Here is a 24,565-nt window from a genome sequence, read left to right as displayed (position 1 = left end):
CCCACCCATGTCGCGCTGTCCCCCCCCCCATTTCATTGCCCTGCTCCCAGCTCACACCCCCCTCTCTCATATACCTCTCCACTCCATCCCTCCACCTCATCCTTGGCCTCCCCCTCCCTCCCCCCCCCTCCACCTCACTCACATACACTCTCCTCATTAGTCGCTCACTCTCCATATTCTCCACATGTCCAAACCACCTCAGTGTGTTTCTCTTAATGCTTCCTATCACATCCACATCCACACCACAACAATCCTTTACTTCCTCATTTGTCAATCTCTCTCTCCATGTGACTCCACATACTATCTATCTATCTATATACCTAGACTGCTTCCCCCAAGGAAAGGGAGGTAGCCGAGACAGGACGACTCACTCTCCATTTACTCATCCATTCAAACACATTTATTCGCATCTTAGCCCCAAAGGGGAGAACGGACAGATCCTCACTGCATCACAATGCACAAGGGTCAACTGCGCAATGCAATCAGTGACATCCACAGCAGGGCCCGACAGCAGAACTGGTTTACCCCTGCCACATCATAACAGACCCATCCCCTTACCCGCACCTGACCTGACTAGCTGATCAGACCAAAAGCGGGAGAATATCCCCTCAGGGCTGCGTCATCACTTATTCATTCACAATTTCTCTCCATTTATTTCTGTCACGCACAGCTAAATATATATATATACATATATATAAATATATATATATACATATATAAATATATATATATACATATATATATATATATACAGTATATATATTTATGTGTCTGACTCTGGGCATAGGCTTCACAGCCTGCACTCAAGGCCCAATAGTCCTCCTACATACCATACACCTCTCTACATGTCACCATATATATATATATATATATATATATATATATATATATACAGTGTATACATACACACACACACACACACACACACACACACACACACACACAAGTATATACTGTATACGTATGTATAGTATGTATGCAGGGCTCTCGTTTGGCGAGCCACAGCTCGCAAATGTGAGTATTTTTTCCCTTCGGCGAACAAATTTTACATGCAAGTTGCCTTTTGGCGAGGAGAAAACACATTCACTTCAAAACCCAGTAAACTACAAAATAAGTAAATCTCACTTAAATGAACAAAAAAGCACGTTGTGATCGATTATTAAGTCTTTCCTTGTCGCCACTGTGAATGTTTAAAAACACACCGACAGCTCGTTGTCAGTTTGGCTACTAAAAAATTATTTGGCTCGTAAATCTGAAACCTTAGGAGCCAAGTGGCTCGCAACCATCGGCAGTTAGCAAGCGCCCTGGTATGTATATATACATATACAGTAAGACCTCACTATAACAGACTAACTGGGGCCCAAACCATTACGTAAAATGTGAAATTCCAATAAAAGCGACATCCGGACTTCCCCCTGCTAATCCAGACTTTTTCCGATATATGAGACATTAGTCTGGATCCCATGAAAGGTTCTTAAACTATTCTGACTACCATTGTGGTACTGTATTGTATTATAACTTCACTACATTAATCAAATGGTGTAATATATATAATAATATTGTACTGTACTGTACACTGATAAACATGTCTTTTATTTACCGTATTGTGGTGAACATAGCTGAAGTGGTCAGGCAGTCTGGACTGCTTCTGGCTTTATCGGACTTTTTCTCATATATAGGAATTTAGTCCGGTAGCTCCTAGAGTCTAATAAAAGCTAATTTCGGTCTACTGAAGTCCGTTATATCAAGGTTTTACTGTATATACAAACACACACAAGCATATATATATATATATATATATATATATATATATTTATATATACATACAAGAAGTGTTACCCAAAAGTTCCAGTAATTTGAATACTGTAGGAAAATATGTTACCTTACCAGCTAGTTCCCACAGTTACCTTCAAAGTAGTCCCCTTGGGCATGTATACAGTGGTCACGGCATTTTTTCCACAAGTTCATGCATCCCTGGAAGGCTTCAGGCGTGATGGTCTTGAGCACCTTCCGTGACTCTGTCTGGATCTCCTCAATAGAGTCAAATCGACACCCTTTCAGTCGTAATTTCAGCTTGGGAAACAGGAAAAAGTCACAGCAGGCAAGGTCAGGTGAATAGGTGGGTTGGGAATGACTACCGCGTTAAGTGTTTTTCATCCTTCCTTGAACCAGTTGTACCAGAAAAATGTTCTGCTTTGGGGCATGGCATTGTCACCAAAAGCTTGCTGAAGCAACCGGTGAGTTCTGCAGCTGTCTTGTTGATCTTGAAGCAGAACTTGATGCAGGTTCTTTTTTCTGTGATGCCATTGCAAAACCGCCAAACCACCTAAACACCATGTTACAATAGTAAGGGTAGCTCAACAGCACGCCCACTCATAGACATGGCCGAGGCCACGCTGAAGCACAAGGGGTGCTGCTGACTCCTCCTAGCAGCAAAAGGCAAAACTACAAACAGTTGGCTCCCTCTGTTCAAATTACTGGAACTTTTGGGTAGCACCTCATATACTGTATACAAAAACTGGTCTAAGATACTAGGAAATCTTTGTGTGTGGCATGTGTCAGGAGTGTAACGCCATATCGTAGTGAGGCCTGAGCAGTTATGGAAAAGGATACAGTATTTGTAGGCTCAAACATACAGAAATGACAGTGATTAGATGGACGTTTAGTGTGTCCTTGAATGTAAGGCCTGGAAGGAGGTCTAGGACTAATGTTAGGACCCCATATTATAAATACAATTAATTATAGAAAACATGATAGATAGATAGATAGATAGACAGAGCACCAGGCAAGCCTGGGAACGGGAAATGAGCTTGCAAGTGTAAGTGAGGAAATGTTGATAATACACTGGAAGCAGCAAGTCAGGGGATGATATAGGTAATGTGTCAGCGAGATAAGCATACGAACAATGCCTAGTGACCATACACACACATACACACATACTCACACACAGGTTTCTAGAACATTCCAACAACAGTGTAACACACGTGACACGACCCCTGCTACACCAGAATTTAGGAAGCAGACCTCAGAAGGAGGCTAGCTATAGAACCGACACCAATGTGACTCTCGATTCTTGTAATAAGTGAGTCTTGAGTTTTTATTATTATTTTGATAACTGAATAGTAGTAGGAGTTAAAGATGAATACAGGGAGTTGATCTTGATTTATTATCTTCACAGAAAATCTTAAGTTGAGCAGTGTATGTATTACAGAGACTTAATATACTAAGTAAGTCTAGTTGGACCCCTCTTCTTGTTCACTCTCTCCACTACCTATCGGTTCTATAGCTAGCCTCCTTCTGAGCTCTGCTTCCTAAATTCTGGTGTAGCAGGGGTTGTGTCACGTGTGTTACACTGTTGTTGGAATGTTCAAGAAACCTGTGTGTGAGTAGGGGTGTATGTGTGTGTATGGTCACTAGGCATTGTTCGTATGCTTATCTCGCTGACACACTACCTATATCATCCCCTGACTTGCTGCTTCCAGTGTATTGTCAACATTTCCTCACTTAAACTTGCAAGCTCATTTCCCGTTCCCAGGCTTGCCTGGTGCTCTGTCTATCTATCTATCTATCATGTTTTCTATAATTAATTGTATTTATAATATGGAGTCCTAACACTGCAACTGAAGAGCTGAGAGGCAGGCTGGGACTTGAGGTTGTGATGAAGAGGGGTAGATTTAGAGAGTTTGGGCATGTTGAGATGTTGGAGGATGACAACTGGGTGCTGAAGGTGAGAAGTGTAAACGTCGGGGATAAGGTTGCGAGAAGCAGACCAAAAAAGACCTGGGATAAGGTCATACAGTGTGACCTCAGGAATATGGGACAGAAGAGGGAGGCTGCCAGAGAGTGAGAAGTACAGACAGTCGCCATTTAGTGATCAAGGCCGACATATGCAAGTATGCTGGAGTCTTTATAAATGATACGATACTGCTTAAGCAATTTCTTTTTTTAAATTTTCATAAAGAACACTTAAAATTTATGTGACAAGCACCATTCGAGGCCCAACACATGTACTGTACAGTGCAGTACTTATCAACTATCATTTTGCTCTTTGCAACATTTAGTTTCAGTTTATGATTCTTACTTCAAAACCCTGTACTGTACTCTTGTTCAATATCAGCATGCAGTACCATAATTTGGCATGTAACAATTATTATCTAAAGGCAAGTGCATTTTAATATTTGTGCTTTACCTTACGCAATGGAGAAATTGCGTGGTGTGATGGAGGTGTGCGTGGCTGTGAGACCTGTGGATGAAGGGCAGGGGGAAGGGTGAGGGTGATGATCCTGCCTGAGGCCAAAAGTACCAGTAGAGAATGTGCTGGCCCGGCCACCACCCCCGTCACTGGTATTCCATCTCCTCCCGTTACTGACCGTGTGCACACCAAATGCTCTACTATACACTCACTTTCACCTTCTGGGAAATCAGCTTCTGCACAAGATAAACATAATCACTACATAAGCATAACCACAATTTCTTTTGTTATTACTACTAAAGTAATACCATCACTAAAATACCATAAAATAAATACTTGTTGGCTACCCATTGTTCCATATTGTAGTTTATATTACAATGAAACAGGCAAAACATTATCATTTCAAATTATTCCAATCAATATGATATTATTCTAACATACGCGATGACTATACCAAGTTTATGCTCCAACCAACATCAAATAATCAATCTTGCAGCATTATGTCTTATGAAAAGGTAAGGTTTGTGTGACTGAAAATTCAATCTGTGGCAGAAAATGAACACTCCCCCAGCACTAACAAAAGTTAAAGTAATCAATATTGACTAAAATACAGTATTTCAAAAGCTATACTTCCGTAAACAATTACAAACGTAATGAGATCACAAACTTACCCTCAGTGGTCTTGCTGAACTGAATGAAATTTTCTACCAGAGGGAGTGTAACTATATGCATCCCTGCATCATGACTCACCCAGTACCTGCAAATGTGAAACACTTACATTAATATCTACTTTACATTAAGCAAAATCATGCACCTAGCGGTCCAAATTGCTAATGAGGGGAAATATGTGCTGAATATATCAGCTAAAACCCCCAAAAGGCAATTACTATTAAGCTTAGCCATATGGATACCGAAGCTTATTGTTTGGTAGGTACTGTTATTTTTCTTTGTCCTTTTTTATCTTATATCTTGATGATATTATAAAGGAAGGTGCCCTACAGTATCCCAAGTACTGTAATGTGCCAAATATATATGACCCTGACTCATTCTTGAAGGTCATACACTTTTATGGCGATAATACTGCATTTTTGAAATTGAAATACCTCAGAAACCAACTGAGATACAGCTATTTGGTTGAAAATCTGTTTATCTATTGCCAGATGCTTTAATCCTGTATGGGGTGGCCACAAACAAACTGCCTCCATGTCGCCCTATCCCTCGCCGTTTCACTGCCCTGCTCCCAGCTCACACACTCCTCTCACATGTACCTCTCCACACCATACCTCCATCTTATCCTTGGCCTCCCCCCTCACTCCCCTCCCCCTCCACCTCACTCATATACACTCTCCTCGTCAATCTCTCACTCTCCATCCTCTCCACGTCCAAACCACTTTAATATATTTCTCCTAACGCTTCCTATCACATCCACATCCACACCACAATGCTCCTTCACAACCTCATTTGTCAGTCTGTCTCTCCATGTGACTTCACATGCTCCTCTCATATAACTCATTTCCACTGCTCTCACTCTTGACTTGTGTCCCTCCCACAAGGTCCAAGCTTCAGAGTTGGTATCACAATACTGTCATGCGGAAAATTTTTTACTTCCATCCTCACTTCCCTGGTTGAAAATCCTATGATAAAAATGTTTGCTGAGAATTTCAATTTAATATTTTGCCATTTAGCCTAGTGGAAAGTACTGAATTCAAATCTTCTCAGTGTTTTTTTTGTTACAAGTTTTACAGAAAATCACAAAAACTGTAAAGCTGTAACTTTACAGAAATATAACTGTGGTCCCTCTTAATATCTGAAAGGAATATGGTTATAGCTGGTTATATACTTTCCCTATACTCATTTCAAAGCCAAAGGTGGCTGTTGTGAATATGTATGCAGTGACTAATCTTGCTCTCGTGTTCCTGAACTTGAGTCTTCTGAATTCTTTACTCTCTGGCTTCGACTTTCCTGTCATTCTCTGACTAAATATATCTGCGCTGTTTACCTACCCCACAATTCTACTGACTGAAAAATTCTTTCACCATCTTACTTCTACGAAGGAACACATTCTATCCATTTCTCTTTTCTCTGAAATCTCCATTCTGGGAGATTTCAATGTTCACCACCACCTTTGGCTCTCCTCTCCTTTCACTGATCCACCTGGTGAACAAGCCTACATCTTTTCTATCCTTAATGACCTAGAGCAGCTTGTACAGCATCCCACCTGTATCCCTGACTGTCCTGGAAAGAGCTCTAACATACTTGACCTCTTCCTTACAACTAATCCTTCTGCTTACACTGATAATCTTTCCTCTCCGTTGGGCTCCCCTGATCACAACCTTATTACCTTAACCTGTCCTATTGCTCCGGTACGGCCTGTGGACCCTCCAAAGAAACATCGACTGTGGCACTTTGGAGCTGCGGATTGGGAGGCCCTCAGGCAGTAATTCTTTGATTTTCCCTGGAACCATTATTGCTTCCAAGGTATGGAGCCATCTGAGTGTGCCTTGCGCATTACAGAGGTTATTCTTTCAGGCATGAAAGCATACATTCCCTTCTCATATCCTCTGACTAATGCAAGAAAGCCTTGGTTTAATCACGCTTGTTCTAACGCTGTCCACAACAGAGGGCCTATAAAAGGTACCACAGCCAACCCACCTCTGAATCACATCCTTTTTATGTTTCTGCCCGGAATCGTGTTAAGTCTGTCCTTCGCTCTGCTAAAAAAATTTCATCAGTATCAAATGCTCTCAACTCTCCAACTCAAATTCTTCCCACTCCTTCTGGCACCTTGCCAAAACCCTTTCTAACAACTTTACCTCATCATCCTTCCCTCCTCTTTTCTACTCTGATGGCTCTGTAGCTATTTCTTCAACTGATAAAGCAGACCTCTTCTCTCAGACTTTCTCCTCCAATTCCACCTTAGATGATTCCGGAGTTGTTCTTCCATCACTTCCCCCCTCTGACTTCCTCATCACTGACATTAAAATTTCTTCAGCTGATGTATTTTCTGCCATCACTGGCCTCAATACTAACAAGGCATATGGGCCTGATGGAGTCACTCCTGTTGTCCTCAAGAACTGTGCTTCTGTGCTTACACCCTGCCTAGGTAAACTCTTACCCTTTGTCTTTCTACTTGTACCTTTCCTTCTTGCTGGAACTTTGCTCTCATTCAGCCAGTCCAAAAGAAGTGTCTCAAAAGTTTCTGAGTCCATTATTTACAGAAAAATTTTAAAGCATCTTTCCTATCACAACCTTCCATCTGATCGTCAGTATGGGTTCTGTCAGGGACGCTCCACTGGTGATCTTCTCATCTACAATACCTTTCAGACTCCTGGTCATCCTCCTTTCGGGACTTTGGCGAAAGCTTTGCCATTGCACTTGACATCTCAAAGGCTTTCGATCGAGTCTGGCATAAATCTTTAATCTCCAAACTGCCCTCTTATGGTTTCTATCCTTCTAACTGTCTTCATCTATAGCTTCCTTTCTGGTCGTTCTATAGCCACTGTTGTAGACAGCCATCGTTCTTCTCCTAGATCTATCAACAGTGGTGTTCCTCAGGGGTCTGTCCTATCACCACCTCTCTTCCTTTTATTCATCAATGATCTAAGCTGTACATCTAACCCTATCCACTCGTACGTTGATGATTCCATCCTTCACCTTTCCATTCAGTTCCTGCAATGTCCATCTCAGCAGTTACTTCAACAAACAAGGGATGAGACTATGGCACACCTAATGTCTGATCTGGTTCATATCTCTGACGGGGGTAAAAAATAATCTTGTTGTTTTTAATGCATCAAAGACTCAGTTTTTACACCTATCAACCCGTCAAAATATTCCACAGAAGTACCCAGTAATGTTTAATAATATCCAACTCAATCCTGCATCATCCTTGAACATGATTGGGGTTTCATTCACTCAGGATTCATCTTGGAAAGATCATATTACATCTCACGTAAAATCTGCTTCCAAGAGATTAGGGGTGCTAAGCCGACTCCGTACCTTCTTCACCTCTGCACATTGTTAACTTTATACACAGGTTTTATTCGCCCCTGTGTAGAGTACAAATCTCACGTGTGGGGAGGCTCCCCACATACAGCTCTTCCCAATACAGTGGAGTCAAAGGCTTTTCGTCTCATTAACTCTCCTCCTCATACTGGCTCCCTTCAACCTTTGTCTCTTCGCGGTACCGTTGCATCTTTCTCTCTTTTCTACCGCTACTTCAATGGTCACTGCTCCTCTGAACTATCTGCTTGCATCTCTTCACCTCTACAGTGGGCACATAGCACCTGTCTAGCAACAAACTCTCATCTCTTTTCTGCCCAACTCTCTAATGCAAGAGTTAACCATTACTCCCAGTCCTTCATTTATGCAACAGGTCAACTCTGAAACTGTCTCCCTCTGTCTGTATGTCCTATCCATCCATCCATCATCCAATCCTACATTGCCCCATGAGGAGCATAGAAGCCCAGGGCTAGGCAGTTGGTCCTGACATTTAAGATGAGAGTGACCAGCCTCACTCATCCCTGAGTGGCATTACATGAGCAATCAACCCCAACCATCCCTTGGATATAAACCTTCACCGGCTCAATCCGATTGGAGCGCAATAATTACCCACTAAACCACCAGGTGCAAAAATTTGGTTACAGTATATCGTTACCACCCAGTGTAGTACATGGTTTCCTGGTGCACAGGAAACCATTTGACTTGTCACTCAGTGTAGAGTCACCCACAGGCTGAAGGAAGTGGAAAGAATGAAGGAAAGAAAGACAGAAGAGGGAGTGTAAAGTCATCCATAGGCAGAAGGACAAGGAAAGAATGAAGGAAAGAAAGACAGAAGAGAATGGAAGGAAAGAAGGATGGAGAGGAAAGGGCAGACACCCGAGAGCTGCACTACATCGAGTGAGTGGATGGTGAGCACCCCCACCTACCACATAGATATCCTACTTCCTGTAATCTCCAGTATTTCAAATGCAGTGTGCCCAACTCTCTAATTCAAGATCTGTTCTTGAAATGAACAGATCTTGAATTTGGCTCTCTTTTGTATTGTTTTTGCTTTTTTCTTGGAAGGAACACTTTGCGGGCCCCTGGCCTTTGGTTCAATCTTCCTTGCATAAAAAAAAAAAAAAAAAAGTTGGCCAGTTACTGAGACAAAAGTGAAATGTACCCATGTTTCATTCATTTTTTTCCTTACTTTTGTTTTCAGATCTTGTTGATATTACACAAAAAGCTGCCTTACATTAATTTATGTACATGTTCCAAATATGAATGACCATGAACTAATTTCAAAGGTCACAAACTTGTTCAAGATGCCAAAATTTCATACCTCATATAGCATAAATAGTTCTGGTGAAGCTTTCTTATTGTGGCTACACAATAAGTAAATAAGTAATGACAGTAATCCCACATTTACCTGGCTATAATAAAGCCAAAGACATGTCCGAGTAGTGGCAACATCCAGATAATGAACATCATTCCCCTACCATATCCAGACCCTACCTACACCCAACCTCCAACTTATACCCCTTTTTGTACAGTACTTATGCTTAATTTGGCAGAGTTTTCCAGTCATTCAGGCATTTTTGACATCAAAACACACAGAAATATCCAAAGTAATGCTAAACACCAAGAAAACTATGAAGAAAAATCACTGGACAAAAAAAAAAAAAATACCTTGCATATACACTACTGTGCACACAGTAAACCTTCCTTATTTCAGCAGTGTTTTCTGGTCATTCTGCCATATTTTGACATCAAAAAATACATAGGATTATCCAAAATAATAATAATAAAAAAAAAAACTCCCTACCTAAACACTACTGTATGTACAGTACCCTTCCTAATTCTGGCACTTGTTTTCAGGTCAATCTGCCATATTTAGACATCAAAATGCAAGTAGGAATATCCAAAGTAATGCTAAACATCAAGAAAACCATGAAAGAAAACACTGAAAATCAAAAAAACACCCTACCTATATAATACTGTATGTACAGCACCCATCCTAATTTTGGCACTGTTTTCCGGTCATTCTGCCATATTGAGAGATTAAAACACATATCGGATTATGAATATTAATGCTAAACATCAAGAAAACAATGCATAAACAACAAATATCCACAAAAAACCTGTAGTCGGTTTAAAAATCAGTTATCTGTGACAAGTGATTGCTCCTGGGAAATTGGTTATATTGGTATAAATGGTATACCATAATCTTCGTTGGTGTTTATACTCTAAGATCGCCTAATAATAAAAACACATAAAACTGATATGTAAAACTTATATGAAATGCAGTGAGAATAGTGTTCAGGAGTAAAACTTACCTTCATATAACTTTCCACCATCCTAATGCAAAATTTTGCAAGCACTTTCCAAGATTTAAGAATATGTCTAGATGCAGAATTTCATGAGGTTTATCGTGGATTTTGTGGAATTTCGATATGGGGGGGGGGGGAGCAAGGCTGTAGGCAGGATTCTTCCCCTTCTGTCAACAGGTGGACGGGTCCTTTTACCAAACATTTACTCATGGCTTGTGGTCTGTTAGATGCTGAGTGGCCATGCGGAAACAACTCAAGGTGACTAGGGGGGGCTTTTGATCTTCGATCCAGTGGCAGACGGGCGCTGTCACCGAACAGGTATTCATGGCTTACAGTCTGTGTTACAATCTCAGTGGCAGTAAGGAATTACTTATCCTGGTGGGTGTGTGACTTTGGACATAAGGTAGGGATGCATTCGGACGTTTTGACGCCGCTTGTGGGTTACAGTCGTATTATTCGGGTGCTGCAGGTTCGCTGGGAGTGATCAGAGGAGCTCACGACTTTGACCATTCAGTACAGGAGCAGATGGATATTTTGGATACTTTAGCTCTGGTTATGGGTTATGGCCTACTTCCCAGTCACGGCTCGAGCCCAGTGGCCATGATACAGAATGTTTGAACATGTCGGCTGGCTGGCCAAAGTTCTCGTGGACTTTTATGTCCAGATAATACCACGTAAATTTGGATTATTATTATTATTATTATTATTATTATTATTATTATTAATGAGTAAATGGAGAGTGTGTCGTCCTGTCTCGGCTACCTCCCTTTCCTTGGGGGAAGCAGCCTAGGTATATAGATAGATAGATTATTATAATAGGAAAAGTGTATGGTAGGATACTTATTGACTGAGTTAGAGAAAGAACAGAGAAATTAGTTGGAGAAGAACAGGGAGGCTTTAGGAAGGGAAGAGGTAGTGTAGATCAGATATTCATTCTTAGATCTTTAGTGGAAACGTTTCTAGAGAAGGGAAAGAAGTTGTATGCGGCTTTCATGGATTTGGAGAAAGCATATGACAGGGTGGATAGACAAGGATTGTGGAAAGTGTTAAGAATATATGGAGTAGATGGGAAGTTGTTGAATGCTGTGAAGAGTATGTACGATGGTGCGAAGGCTGCAGTGCGTGTGGATGGTGAACTAAGTGAATTTTTCTCTTTGAAAGTTGGGTTGAAACAGGGATGTGTCATGTCTCCATGGTTGTTCAATCTGTAGATGGATGGGGTAATAAAAGAGATACAAGGTAGGGTAGTGGATGTTGGAATGGCCCTGGTGAGAGAGGATAGTGTTTGGAAACTCCCTGTACTGTTGTTTGCAGATGATACTGTGTTGTTGAGTGAAGACGAAGAGGAGCTGCAAGGCTTGGTGGATGAGTTTGGGAGTGTGTGTAAGAAACGGAATCTAAAGGTGAATGTACTGAAGAGTAAAGTGATGGTCTTTGAGAGAGGTGAAGTCAGTGAATGTACAGCGAGGCTGGATGGTGAGGGATTGGAAAATGTGAGTATGTTTAAGTACTTGGGTAGTGTGATGAGTAAGGATGGAGGTTTGGAGGATGAAGTGCTTGAAAGGGTACAGCAGGGAAGAAAGGTTGCTGGTTCTTTGAAAGCAGTGATAAGAAACAGGGAAGTGAGCATGGAAGTGAAAAAGTTACTACATGACAGTATTGTGATACCAACTCTAACGTATGGAAGTGAAGCTTGGACGTTGTTGGAAGGACACAAGTCAAGAGTGAGAGCAGTGGAAATGAGTTATTTAAGAGGAGCCTGTGGAGTCACATGGAGAGACAGGCTGACGAATGAGGATATAAAGGAGTGTTGTGGTGTGGATGTGGATGTGATAGGATGCGTTATGAGGAACATACTAAGGTGGTTTGGCCATGTGGAGAGGATGGAGGGTGAAAGACTGACGAACAGAGTGTATGTGAGCGAGGTGGAGGGGGGAAGAGGGAGAGGGAGGCCGAGGATGAGATGGAGGGACGGGGTGGAGAGGTATATGAGAGAGGGGGGTGTGAGTTGGGAGCAGGGCAGTGAAATGGCGGGGGACAGGGCGACGTGGAGGCGATTTGTTTGTGGCCACCCCAAACAGGATTCAGGCATCTGGCAACAGATAGATAGATAGATTATTATTATGATTACTATATTAATGTATATGTACTGTACAGTAGGGTCATGAAAATAAGTTGATTAGCTACAATGGCTGAATCGACAGAAAGGCGGCCTGCAGTCCTAATGGACCCAGGATCGAATCCTGGCTGGGCAGGAACAATTTAAGGATTTGAATTTCATAAAAGTAGATTTTACTGATCTAACAGAAGACCCATCAACATGTCATAAAAATACCCTCCCTAATACCAGTACACCAGGTCAGTTCTGTATGGGAGAGCCCTAGCATGTACATATTCAATATGGACGGTGGGTGTTAGCACCGAAGGGGTGACATGTGGAGGTGTATAGGAGGACTACTTGGCCTTGGGATTAGCCTTTGCCCAGAGTTGGAAAATATATATATATATATATATATTATTATTTAATAAATATATCATTTAGTTACTAAGGAGAGATAGCAGCAGAATTGACACAGAAGATGTGCAGATTGGCCTGGGAGGAAGGTAGAGTCCCTGAGGACTGGAAGTCAGGTACAAAATTATTATTCCCCTGTAAAAAGGAAAAGGGGAAAAAGATCTGTGTGGTAATCATGAAGGCATTTGTCTTCTTAGTATAATGGGATATGTATATGGTACAATTCCTATTGATAATGTTAGGGAAACAACAGGGGAGTTCCAGGAAGGAAAGAGGTTATCTAGTTCAGATATTCATCCTAGGGTGTTAAGTGGAAATGTTTCTAGAGAATAATTTATAATTGTAAATGTGTATAACGGGAAGGGTGATGCCCTGGAAAGAGGAAATTATAGAGGTATAAAGCTTTTAGATCAGATAATGAAGGTAATGGAGAGAGTTTTAGAAGGTATGATTAGAGAAAGAGTGAATACTGATGAGATGCAGTTTGGGTTTATGCCAGGTAGGGGGACCACTGATGCCATATTCATTGTTCAACAGCTTCAGGAAAAATATATTGGTAGGAGAAGGGAACTTTATTTTGTTTTTGTTGATTTGGAAAAGGCCTTTGACAGAGTCCCTAGAGAGGTGGTGAAGTGGGCAATGAGAAAGCTTGGCTTGGAGGAGTGGCTAGTTAGGGTGGTTATGGCCATGTATGTGGGTGCTCACACCCAGGTGAGAGTGAATGTAGATTTGAGTGATGAGTTTTCCGTGAATGTTGGTGTGCATCAGGGGTCAGTCTTGAGTCCCATGTTGTTTATCATGGCACTTGAAGCCCTTTCACGTGACTTTAGAAACGGACTCCCGTGGGAGTTGTTGTATGCTGATGAATTGGTGTTGATTGCAGAAAATGAAGGGGAGGCGAAGGAAAGGTTTAGGAAGTGGAGAGATGGTATGGGGCAAAAGGGTTTAAGGGTAAATGCAGATAAAACAAAAGTGATGATATCTAGGGTTGGTGGTGGTACTGTCAAAGACGAGGGAGATTGGCCACATGCAGTTTGCCACAAGGGCGTGGGAAGTAATTCCATCTTGTGCGGTGTGTGTGATAAATGGGTGCATAAGAGATGTAGTGGTATCAGAAGTAGATTGCAAGATAATGCTGATTTTATGTGTACGGCGTGCCGAGGTGAGCAGGTGGAGATTGTCAGACGTGAAAGGGTTGAACTTGCTGGTGAATCTCTTGAATGTGTGGAAGAGTTTTGTTATTTGGGAGACATGTTGTGTGCTGGAGGTGGGGCTGGAGCTAGCTCTGTGGCTAGGGTGAGAAGTGGTTGGAAGAAGTTCAGGGTGCTCTTGCCTCTCCTGACACTGAGAGGGCTCTCCCTACGTGCTAAGGGGTCTTTGTATGCAGCATGTGTTAGGAGTGTAATGCTGTATGGCAGTGAGACCTGGGCAGTGAAGGAGGAAGATATTCGCCGGCTCAGACGTACAGAAATGACAATGATTTTCCAAGGCCTGGAAGGGCTGGGTTTACAATGGAAGAGTTGAGAGGTAGGATGGGACTGGAGTGTATTGGTGTTGTGATGAGGAGAGGTAGATTGAGGTGGTTTGGACATGTGGAGAGGATGGGGGATGATAACTGGGTGAGGAAGGTGAGAAGTGTTAATATTGGGGGTGGGGTTATGAGGGGTAGACCGAGAAAGACATGGGACGAGGTCATTAAGTGTGACCTTAGGGTTAACCCTTTAACCGCAGGTGTCATTCCAGAATGACAGTGACAAAACTGGACCAAACCGCGGGTGTCATTCTGGAATGATCGTGAATATTTTGAACACCGCGCGTTTTCCCGGCGCGCAAATAGTCTCACACAAGAGTAGCTGTTGAGTTCTTTCACGCCAGCCATCCCACACCTCCCTCCTCCAACCCCGAGGGGTCCCCCCCACCCCTGCCCTGACCCGCGTCAGTCAGTATCTGTCCAGCTCTGTGCGTGATAATGGCGCTCCGTCCCGACTCATCGTCGCTCGCTTCCTCCTCTACAATGATTAGTGCTAGTGTTCCCTCTACCTCTACACCGGTAAAGGAACTGCCGACGGCGAGGCAGAAGGGGTTGAGCACTCCTGAAATCAGAACTGAGCTGGACAAAACTGTAAGTACTACTCTTGATTGTGGCAGTGAAAGTGACACACTCACAGCAAGCAGTGATGATTTGGCAGTGATTGGTGGTGAACCATTTTCCACTGATAGTGACAGTGATGAAAGTGATCGTGTTGATTCCCCCCACCACCCCCAACTTACTCTGGGAAAGGAAAGGCTCCTATGGGCAAATCTGGTATTGCACGTGGGAAGGGAGTGAAGCGCAGGCTCACGTCTCCCACACCAGGCCCTAGTACGCATTTCCCATCAATTTCCCGTTCCCCTAGCCCTATTGCCCTCACATCATCATCATCATCATCTGTCGTGCCCTCTCCTCAGTCTACATCATCTGAGGAGTACGAATTACCAAAGCCTGCAAAGCGAGGGAAGGCAGGCCGTGCAGGCAGGCCTAGAACAAAGGGGATGCGTGGCAGTTGGAAGGCAAAGCTGGGCGATAAGCGAGGCGATAAGCGAGGTGATAAGCGGGGTAGAAAGGGTCAAGTTTCACCACGCACCAGGTCAGAAACCCCCCCGCCTGCCCCCCGCTCAGTTCCCTCACCTGCGCCACACCCCACACTCACCACCCCCGCACTCACCCCCCTCCCCGTTGCCTCCTGCCTCACCCACCTCCCGCTTGCCTCCTGCCTCACCCATTGCCTCCACATCAGCTCCTTCTCACGGAGAAAGGAGTGGAATGCAACCTGCCCCTGCCACTGAACCACGCACAGGGCAAGTGGATGCATTTGTTTGGTCTGACGGTGGAGATTTCCAGCCACACAATCCACCGTTTGATATGACAAATGCTGGAAAACAGCCTGCCTTCCCATGCAACGCAGGTGATGAGTTTGTTGATTACTTCCTGGCCTTCCTTGATGATGAAATTGTGCAGCATGTCAGCGATGAGACCAATAGGTATGCAGCTCAGTGTGCAGCAGAAGGGCTGGGACCTATTGGCTCACCAAAGCAAGTGTCGTGGTTGCCTGTCGGGATCAGAGAGCTGTATGTGTTTTTTGCACTAGTGTTTCTGATGCCCCATATAAAGAGACATGAGTTGGAGGAGTACTGGCTCGTGGATGACATAACTACTATCCCAATATTCAGGAAGTATATGTCACGGGATCGGTTCCGACAGCTGCTAGGATACCTGCACTTCGCTGACAATGACAACCCGTCCCAAACTGACCCTTTGTGGAAAGTGAGGGATTTTCTCAACAGGATTAGGGATCGATTTATGCAATTTTTCAGGCCTATGCAGAAAGTCGTCATAGACGAATCCCTGGTATTGTTCAGAGGACGTCTCAAATTCATGCAGTACATCCCCAGCAAACGCCACCGCTTTGGGATAAAGTTCTTTGTGCTGTGTGACTGTGAGACGGGGTATATCCTTGATTTTGTCATTTACTCGGCTAGCACAATGGATGTGAACAGGAAAGACCCCCTTGGCTTCTCTGGCTCCGTTGTAAAAGTGCTGATGGAGAGGTATTTTGGTGGTAATCATGTGCTGTACACAGACAATTATTACACAGCATCGAAACTCTCCAAATACCTTGCTGAACACGGCATTGGCACTGTTGGCACTGTACGGAGCTATAGGAAAGAGTGGCCTAGTTTCCCCGAAGCATCATCATCATCATCCAGGGGAGATGTTCACCTGAAGAAGTCAGACAAGCTTTTTGCGATCAGGTGGCATGACAAGAAGGTCGTGAATATGATCAGCACCATCCACAAGGGGGAATTGAAGAGAACTGGGAAGGTCAGCTACAGGATGGGAGAGCCAATCATGAAGCCTGATGCCGTCATTGATTATAATGTAAATATGAGACTTGCTGATAAGTCTGATATGATGATTGGCGAAATCGACTGTCTCAGGAGAAACACCCGATGGTACAGGAAGGCTTGCCTGCACATGCTCGATATGTGCATGCTCAACGCCTTCATTCTCTACAAGACACAAGTCGGGGGCATAAGGCAACCATCACTGAGACAGTTTTCGAAGACTGTCGTGCAGCAGCTACTTGCACGATTTGGTCAGGTGACGGCATTGATCCCGAGGCGACACTCTGACACACAACCTGACCGTCTTGAGTGCCGCAATTACATGAGCCGGCACCAGCTTGTGAAATTGCCTCCTACAGCAGGCGGCAGGTTGTCACAGGGCCGCTGCAGAGTATGTTCTACCACCACACGGAGGCCTAGGACGCGAAAAATGAGCACACACCAGTGCCTTGAATGCCAAGTCGCTCTATGTGTAACTCCGTGCTTTGCCGAGTACCACTCTCTGAGTAAATACTGAAAGTGACAGTGATATATAGTGATGCGACAGTGACATGCTTTGCCAATAATTGTATAATGGATAATGTAGTAATAAGGGATATTTTGCCTAAAAAAAAAAGGAAATATTGGCCAGTATAATAAGTGATATTGTAATAAGAGAATCTGCGGCACTTGTGGAATTCTGCGGCACTTATGTAATTCTGTGATGCGCCAGTGATGCAATATAGTAATAAGTGCATTGTAAATATAATGTACATTGCCCATATTATATGTAAAATAATATTAGAAGTTAGAAAGAATGAAAAGATCGCATGAAACGTCAGTGAGCGGGTGCCGCCGCAGTGAAGTGAGGCGCAGCCGCAGTGAAGAGCGGGCGCAGCCGCAGGGAAGTGCCTTTACCTACCTCAGTGAACACAGAGTGGGTGTTTATCGTATGTACAGTGTTCATATATGTTTATATTACTATTATGAGAGAGTGGTTGGCATTTGGTACTGGTGTGTGGGGCGTAAAATAGTTATTTCACACCCCTCACTTCTAACGGCTCTCCCCGTCCTGTGAAAGTCAACAAAGTCATGAAACCTACATCAATGGAAAGCTGAAGGTTAGTACTTTCTAATGGTACCTTATTTTTTTCTCAAGCTTTATTCTGTGCAGAGTTATTAAGGTTTAAAGGTTTGTTTACATTTGGCTGAAACCCCCGCGGGAGAGGACAGTCAGACCAAAACAATACCCGCGGTTAAAGGGTTAACGGACTGAACAGGGAGGCTGCAATGGATCGTGCAGCGTGGAGAGCCGCCATTAGGTGACCAAGGCCGACACATGCAAGCATGTTGGAGCCTTTAAAAACGAAACGAAAACGAAACGAAGGAAGGAAGCTGTATGCTGCCTTCATGGATTTGGAGAAAGCATATGACATAGTGGATACACCTCATCCAATCTCACCATACATTCACTGACTTCATTTCTCTCGAAGACCATAACTTTACTCTTCTCTACTTTCACCTTTAGATTCCGTTTCTTTCACACTCTCCCAAACTCATTTACCAAGCCTTGCAGTTTCCCTTCGTCTTCACTTAACAACACAGTATCATCTGCAAAGAAGAGTACAGGGAGTTTCCACACACTGCCCTCCCTCATTAGGGCTGCTCCAACACCCACTGCCCTACCTTGTATCTCTTTTATAACCCCATCCATATACAGACTGAACAACTAAGGAGACATGAAACATCTGTTTCAATTCAACCTTCAAATAGAAAAATTCACTCAGTTCAATGTCCACACACACTCCAGCCTTAGCACCCTTATACATACTCTTCATGACATTCAACAATTCCCATTTACTCCATATAGTCTTAATACTTTCCACAATCCTTGTCTATCCACCTTGTCATATGCTTTCTCCAAATCCATGATGGCTGCATACAACTTCTTTCCCTTCTCTAGAAACTTTTCCACTGAAGTCCTAAGAATGAATATCTGATCTACACAACCTCTTCCCTTTCTAAAACCTCCCTGTTCTTCTCCAACTAATTCCTGTTATTTCCCTAGCCCCGTCAATAAATATCCTACCATATACTTTTCCTATTACACTAAGAAGACAAATGCCCCTATGACTACCGCACACTTCTTTTTCCCCTATTCCTTTGTACAAGGGAATAAATATACCTGACTTCCAAACCTCCGGCACTCTACCTTCCTCCCAGGCCAATCTGCACATCTTCCACATCCATTCTAATACTATCTCTCCCCCATGCTTCAGCATTTCACTACAAACTCCATCAATTCCTGGGGCTTTCCTCATTTTAACTTTCTTCACTGCCTCCACAACTTCCATCCTACTGATTTCTTCCTCTCTTCTCACATCTCTCCTTCTCCCAGCCACTCACACTCACGTTACTTTCATGCTCTAAGTTCAAGAATTCCTGAAAGTGTTTTCTCCATCTCCTCATTATTTCTCCCTTCTCCACTAGCAATCTACCATTTTTATCTTTTACTCCCCGACTAACTTCTTTAGCACGCTGTCTAACTCTCTTTGCCTCTTTCCAAAACATTTTCTTACACTCCCTCCACTTTACATTCAAATTCCTTCCAAAATCCTCATCCACTCTCCTCTTACTCACTCATACTAATCTTTTCACATTTCTCTTCCTCTCTACATAAAACTCTCTCTTCCATCTCTCAACTTCCTCCACACCCCTATTTCTCATCCACTCACTATATGCATTCTTCTTTTGTGCCACAGCCTGTCACGCCTATTCATTCCACCATGCTCTTCCTTGCACCCCCTTCCATCTTCTCTTCACCCCACACATCACCTCACATGCTCCACAGATGTCTTCTATGAATATTTTGTACAGACCTTCCACATCCCCCATCTGCTCCAAATCATATTTACCCAATCGCCCCTCCACTTCTTGCTTATATAATACCTTTTTCCATCCTCGTGTAACCTTTCTACCCCGCTTGTATGCTAATTACAACTACTGTACTGTATATTAAAATTATTATGAGCTAATTATAATTATTCCACAGTCATTGCTCCTCTGAACTGTCTGCTTGCATCCCTCCACCTCTATGACAGGTGCTACAACAAACTCTCATCCCTTTTCTGTCCAGCTCTCTAATGCAAGAGTTAACCGTTACTTCCAGTCCTTCATTCATGCAACAGGTCAACTCTGGAACTGTCTCCCTCTGTCTGTATTTCCTACTTCCTATGATCTCCAGCCTTTCAAATGTAGTGTGTCCAGGCATCTCGAAATGAACGGATCTTGAATTTGGTACTCTTTTGTATTGTTTTTGTTTTTTTCTTGGAGGGAACTGTAAATGCGGGCTCCTGGCCGTTGGTTCCTTCTTCCTCGCATTAAAAAAAAAAGGCAGAATATTTTCTGTTGTGGTGTCCATGTTGCTGTTGCATCACCACAGCATTTGGAAATACGGGAGTGTACTGCAGTCACAAGAATTTTCCTTAACTGATCATTGTAACTTGAGCATCTGTATTTGAAATTCTGGGAAGCAAAATACATCAGGAACACTGATTTACAATGCATGCCGCACGCGGAGTAATACAGTACAGTACATTTCACATTCATTCAAATCGGGAAATGTATGTAAGTGTTAACTACTAATCTATCACTGCCCTATGTTATTCATTTTCCATGATTCTCAGTGTGATATATATTTAATCTGATTTGACTTGATGACAGCACAGAATTTTTACTTTACATACGCTAAGTTTTCACAGAACGTATGGCAGTGGAGAGTGACCAAAGCAATCTGAAAATCTGCCATCACTTCTTTGGGCAACTGTACAACAGCACATCTCAGATTTACCTCATCTGTTCCAATATGGCCATTGCGTAGATTTTCCATATTTTTTGTACAGGTATTTAGAGATTCGTGAGTGCGTAAGGAATGATAGAGATAAATGAGGTAAAGAAAAGAAGCTGTGCAAGTCAGCTGAGCAGTAATCAGAGTTGCTTTGTTTATGCTTGCTTTTTAATGGCTAATTTTTATTTTTAAAAGAAATTAACACTTCACCTGTGGATAATGAGCCACCAGAGGTAAGCTGGTCTCTATAACACTGAGGGTTATTAATCCAGACAAGATGAAGGATAACAGCATCATATCAAGGTTAGGGTTCATCTAAAGTTCCCATACAAGTTATTTCCATGTAAATTACACTTCAGTTTAGTGTAGAATCAATTTAAAGCAAACTCTCACAGCCTGTATCATGCTAAATCAATGCTGTACTGCACCTTTCTACTTGGGTATAAATTTCATGTTAGGGTACTCTGAGGTAAAAATCTTATTAATATGCAATGCATGGAACTGAGGATGGGAATTTTTACTACTAACACGGTTCTGGGGTGTATTGTACCCCTTTTTGAAAAATAAAAAAAAAATAGTTGTAATCAAAATTTAATAAATCTTTAAATATTACAAGAAAATATAACATCTGTACTTCCAGAATCCGTTATAATGTACTTAATAATGAGGTATATTAGGTTCCTTAGGGGCTACTAAAAAAAAATGCCAAAAATCCTTTTTTTTTTTTTTTTTTTTTAAATACTGTAAATGAACTATAATTTTGACTGAAATAAAAGATAATATATATATTTGCTCTAAAAATAGGTTTTACTGTTATTTGCCATTGTAACTTATACTATTTATTCATTCTTTGGTTATTCTTCTTGGGTACAATTTACCTACCCCACCCCACCCTTACACTGCACCATGTGCGAGGAAGCACCGCGACACTACCTTCCCCTACTAGAGCACACTGAGACATGAAGCTACCGAGGGACCCACAGGACTGCTCCCTATCACCACGCACTGGTAATGTGATGAAAGTGGTGACGGAATTTCACACCCCACGACCGTGTTCCAGGGTTAAAAAGGAAGACTGACTAACTGAATATGCATATGTTTATACTTGAATGCATCCATGTGTGAGCAGAATATAACTATCAGTCTACATCTACCATTCAATCCTTTTTTGCCCCATCAAGGGTGTAGTGGTCATGGATGAGACTATTCAATCCTGTCCTTTAAGGCACCCAAGAGCAGCACCAAGTGGGAAATAAACCTCAAACACCCCTCAGATGGAAACCTTTACAGGCCCCATCTGGTTGAGGCACCTCAAAACACTACACTGCCAGGTGACTATGTGGTTGTATGATTACTACCCAGAATGGTAAATGGTTTCCTGGGCTACAGAAATTCATTAGGCTTGTTACTCTCAAGTTACCTGACAACAGCACTATATCAGCTGAATGGCTTGTGGACACCCTACCTACCACCTATAATGTACTGTATAACATCTTTAAATATGACTGAATGGAACAAACCTTGTTGGAGATGATGAGTCTTGGTGGAGGAGAAGTGCAGTTGTGAATTTTTCATCATCAGGGAGGAATGTCAGCTCTAATTCCACACTCTCATACACATAAAGCTTCACTGAAGTCTCATCACTGAAGCTAGAACTATCAAGTTGCTGGTGCTCTGATAACTGTAAGGAAATATACACAAGAAGACACAATTAACATTTATAATCCAAGAAAGCAAAACAAAGGCATCATATAAATAAATTTGCACACATACATGTAAACACCCTCTTTATGAGCCATCATCATGGAATATGTAGTGAAGACAACTTCTAAAAAATTAAACAGAGGTCTTCAACAACAACTAAGTTAAGGCTCATAATACATTAAAAAGTCAAAGTCAAAAGGAACATGAATGATTTATAAAATGGCTTTCATCTACAAGCTTTTATACTTAGATTCTTAAGAACTGAAACATCATGTTTGGTTCAAATACCAAGACAGATAGCAACTGCCATCAGAAGCTAATTGTCACCCCACCCACTGGAGCAAAACTTTCATATGCAAATACAGTAATGATTAACTGTGTAAATGTGTGCTTGTTGCTACAGTACTGATACTGTTGTTTCCTCAACAGTAGCAGTTGAAATGGGAGCAACACATCATCATATTGGGTACAAATCATTACTTATGAGTGATGACAGTGCTGTAAATCAGCAAGCAAAATCCAATTAATATCGGTATCGGCATCAGAAGGGAAAAATATCCAATAATTGGAATTGACTGGTTAACAATGAAAAATGACTTTTTCCTTTTTAATTCAATGATTCCACACTCCACCTTTTTAGGTGTTACCTAAAACATCTGAGATTAACCGACCCTCTGACTGCTTGGAATCGTATCGTAGAGTCGTGTAAACATACCAGTGACCTTCGTTCCCTTCCCATAATTGTTCACAGCTTTTTACTGTAATGGGTTGTTCAATGCCGGAGGTTATTAAGGGGTTAATGGAATACATTACTGTTTCCATCAATACTCTCCCTTTCACATGTAAACAAAAACAAAAACGAACAAAAGAATGACTGCTTAATGTACGTTTAACTTTCATCAGAAAGACCTTACCAATTCATATTCCTTCACTTAATTTTATGCAATTTTCCGACTATTTTATTTTGTGTTTGGAAAAAGTACTGTATACAGCACTCACTCCAAACATATTTGTAATAATATAAGTAGTGATGAGTTCACCAATACAAGTGATGTACTGAGCTGGTAGGTAATATTATGTATCATTTCGGCCATCCAGGAAGTGTTATCTGACTTGTATGCCTACTGTGTCATTACACTTGTATATGTTCACTAATTTATATATATATTTCAGATTCAGGGAGAGTACTGTATTGATTACAGTATTGTACAGTATACAATACTCTCTCCAAACAGTTGTAATACCATAAGTGGTGTTGACAGTGTTCGCTAATATATTTAAGGTACTGAGTGGGTAGGTTTTTGATTATTCGGTAAATCCAATATCTCGGCATCATTCCGGTCCCATGGATGCAGAATAATGGGACTTTTACTGCATATATATATATATATATATATATATATTCCTTGTCCTTCTGCCTACAGGTGACATTACACTCCCTCTTCTATCTTTCTTTCCTTCATTCTTTCCTCTTCCTTTTGCCTGTCGGTGACTCTACACTGAGTGACAGGCCAAATGGTTTCCTGCACACCAGGAAACCAGTTAATACACTGGGTGGTAACCATATAACCAAATTTTTGGTGCCTGGTGGTACAGTGGGTAATTATTGCACTCCAATCAGATTGAGCCAGTGAAGGTTTATATCCAAAGGGTGGTTGGGGTTGATTGCTCATGTAATGCCACTCAGGGATGAGTGAGGCTGGTCACTCGCATCTTAAATGTCGGGACCAACTGCCTAGCCCCGGGCTCCTATGCTCCTCATGGGGCAGTGTAGGATTGGATGGATGGATGGATGTGTATATTATATATATATAATATATATATATATATATATATATATATATATATATATATATATATATATATATATATATATATATATATATATATATATATATATATATATATATATATATATATATATATATATATATATATATATATATATACACCTCTACACATGATTATTCCACTTAAATCAAACTTCTGTCAAATCCCTATCCTTATCAATTTCCACAGCTACCTCACTTTTGTACACACTCATTTATCGTATCCATCCACTATCTTCTTGGCCTGCTATGTTTCCTTTCACCTATAAACTCATTCATATATACCTGCTTTGCCACCTTTTTGGT

At 41.9% G+C, this 24,565-nt stretch overlaps 1 protein-coding gene across 1 annotated transcript in view; it reads right to left on the bottom strand.

Annotated features, from left to right (window-relative positions):
* Positions 1–24,565, bottom strand: part of mbo (Nuclear pore complex protein Nup88) — a 177,059-nt gene that overhangs the window by 95,552 nt on the left and 56,942 nt on the right. The window contains exons 7-9 of the mRNA XM_080267290.1: positions 22,247–22,407; positions 4,864–4,949; positions 4,190–4,428 (exon numbers count right to left, since the gene is read on the bottom strand). Coding sequence (XP_080123416.1) covers positions 4,190–4,428; positions 4,864–4,949; positions 22,247–22,407 — 486 coding nt within the window. The remainder of the gene's footprint in view (positions 1–4,189; positions 4,429–4,863; positions 4,950–22,246; positions 22,408–24,565) is intronic.

This window comes from Coenobita brevimanus, chromosome 23 (genome assembly GCF_032717465.1).
Source record: "Coenobita brevimanus isolate Jiangsu-jjx chromosome 23, ASM3271746v2, whole genome shotgun sequence".
In the NCBI taxonomy this organism is placed as follows: Eukaryota; Metazoa; Arthropoda; class Malacostraca; order Decapoda; family Coenobitidae; genus Coenobita; species Coenobita brevimanus.
The sequence above is the reverse complement of the archived record's forward strand: the minus strand, read 5'-3'. Positions and strand labels throughout refer to the sequence as shown.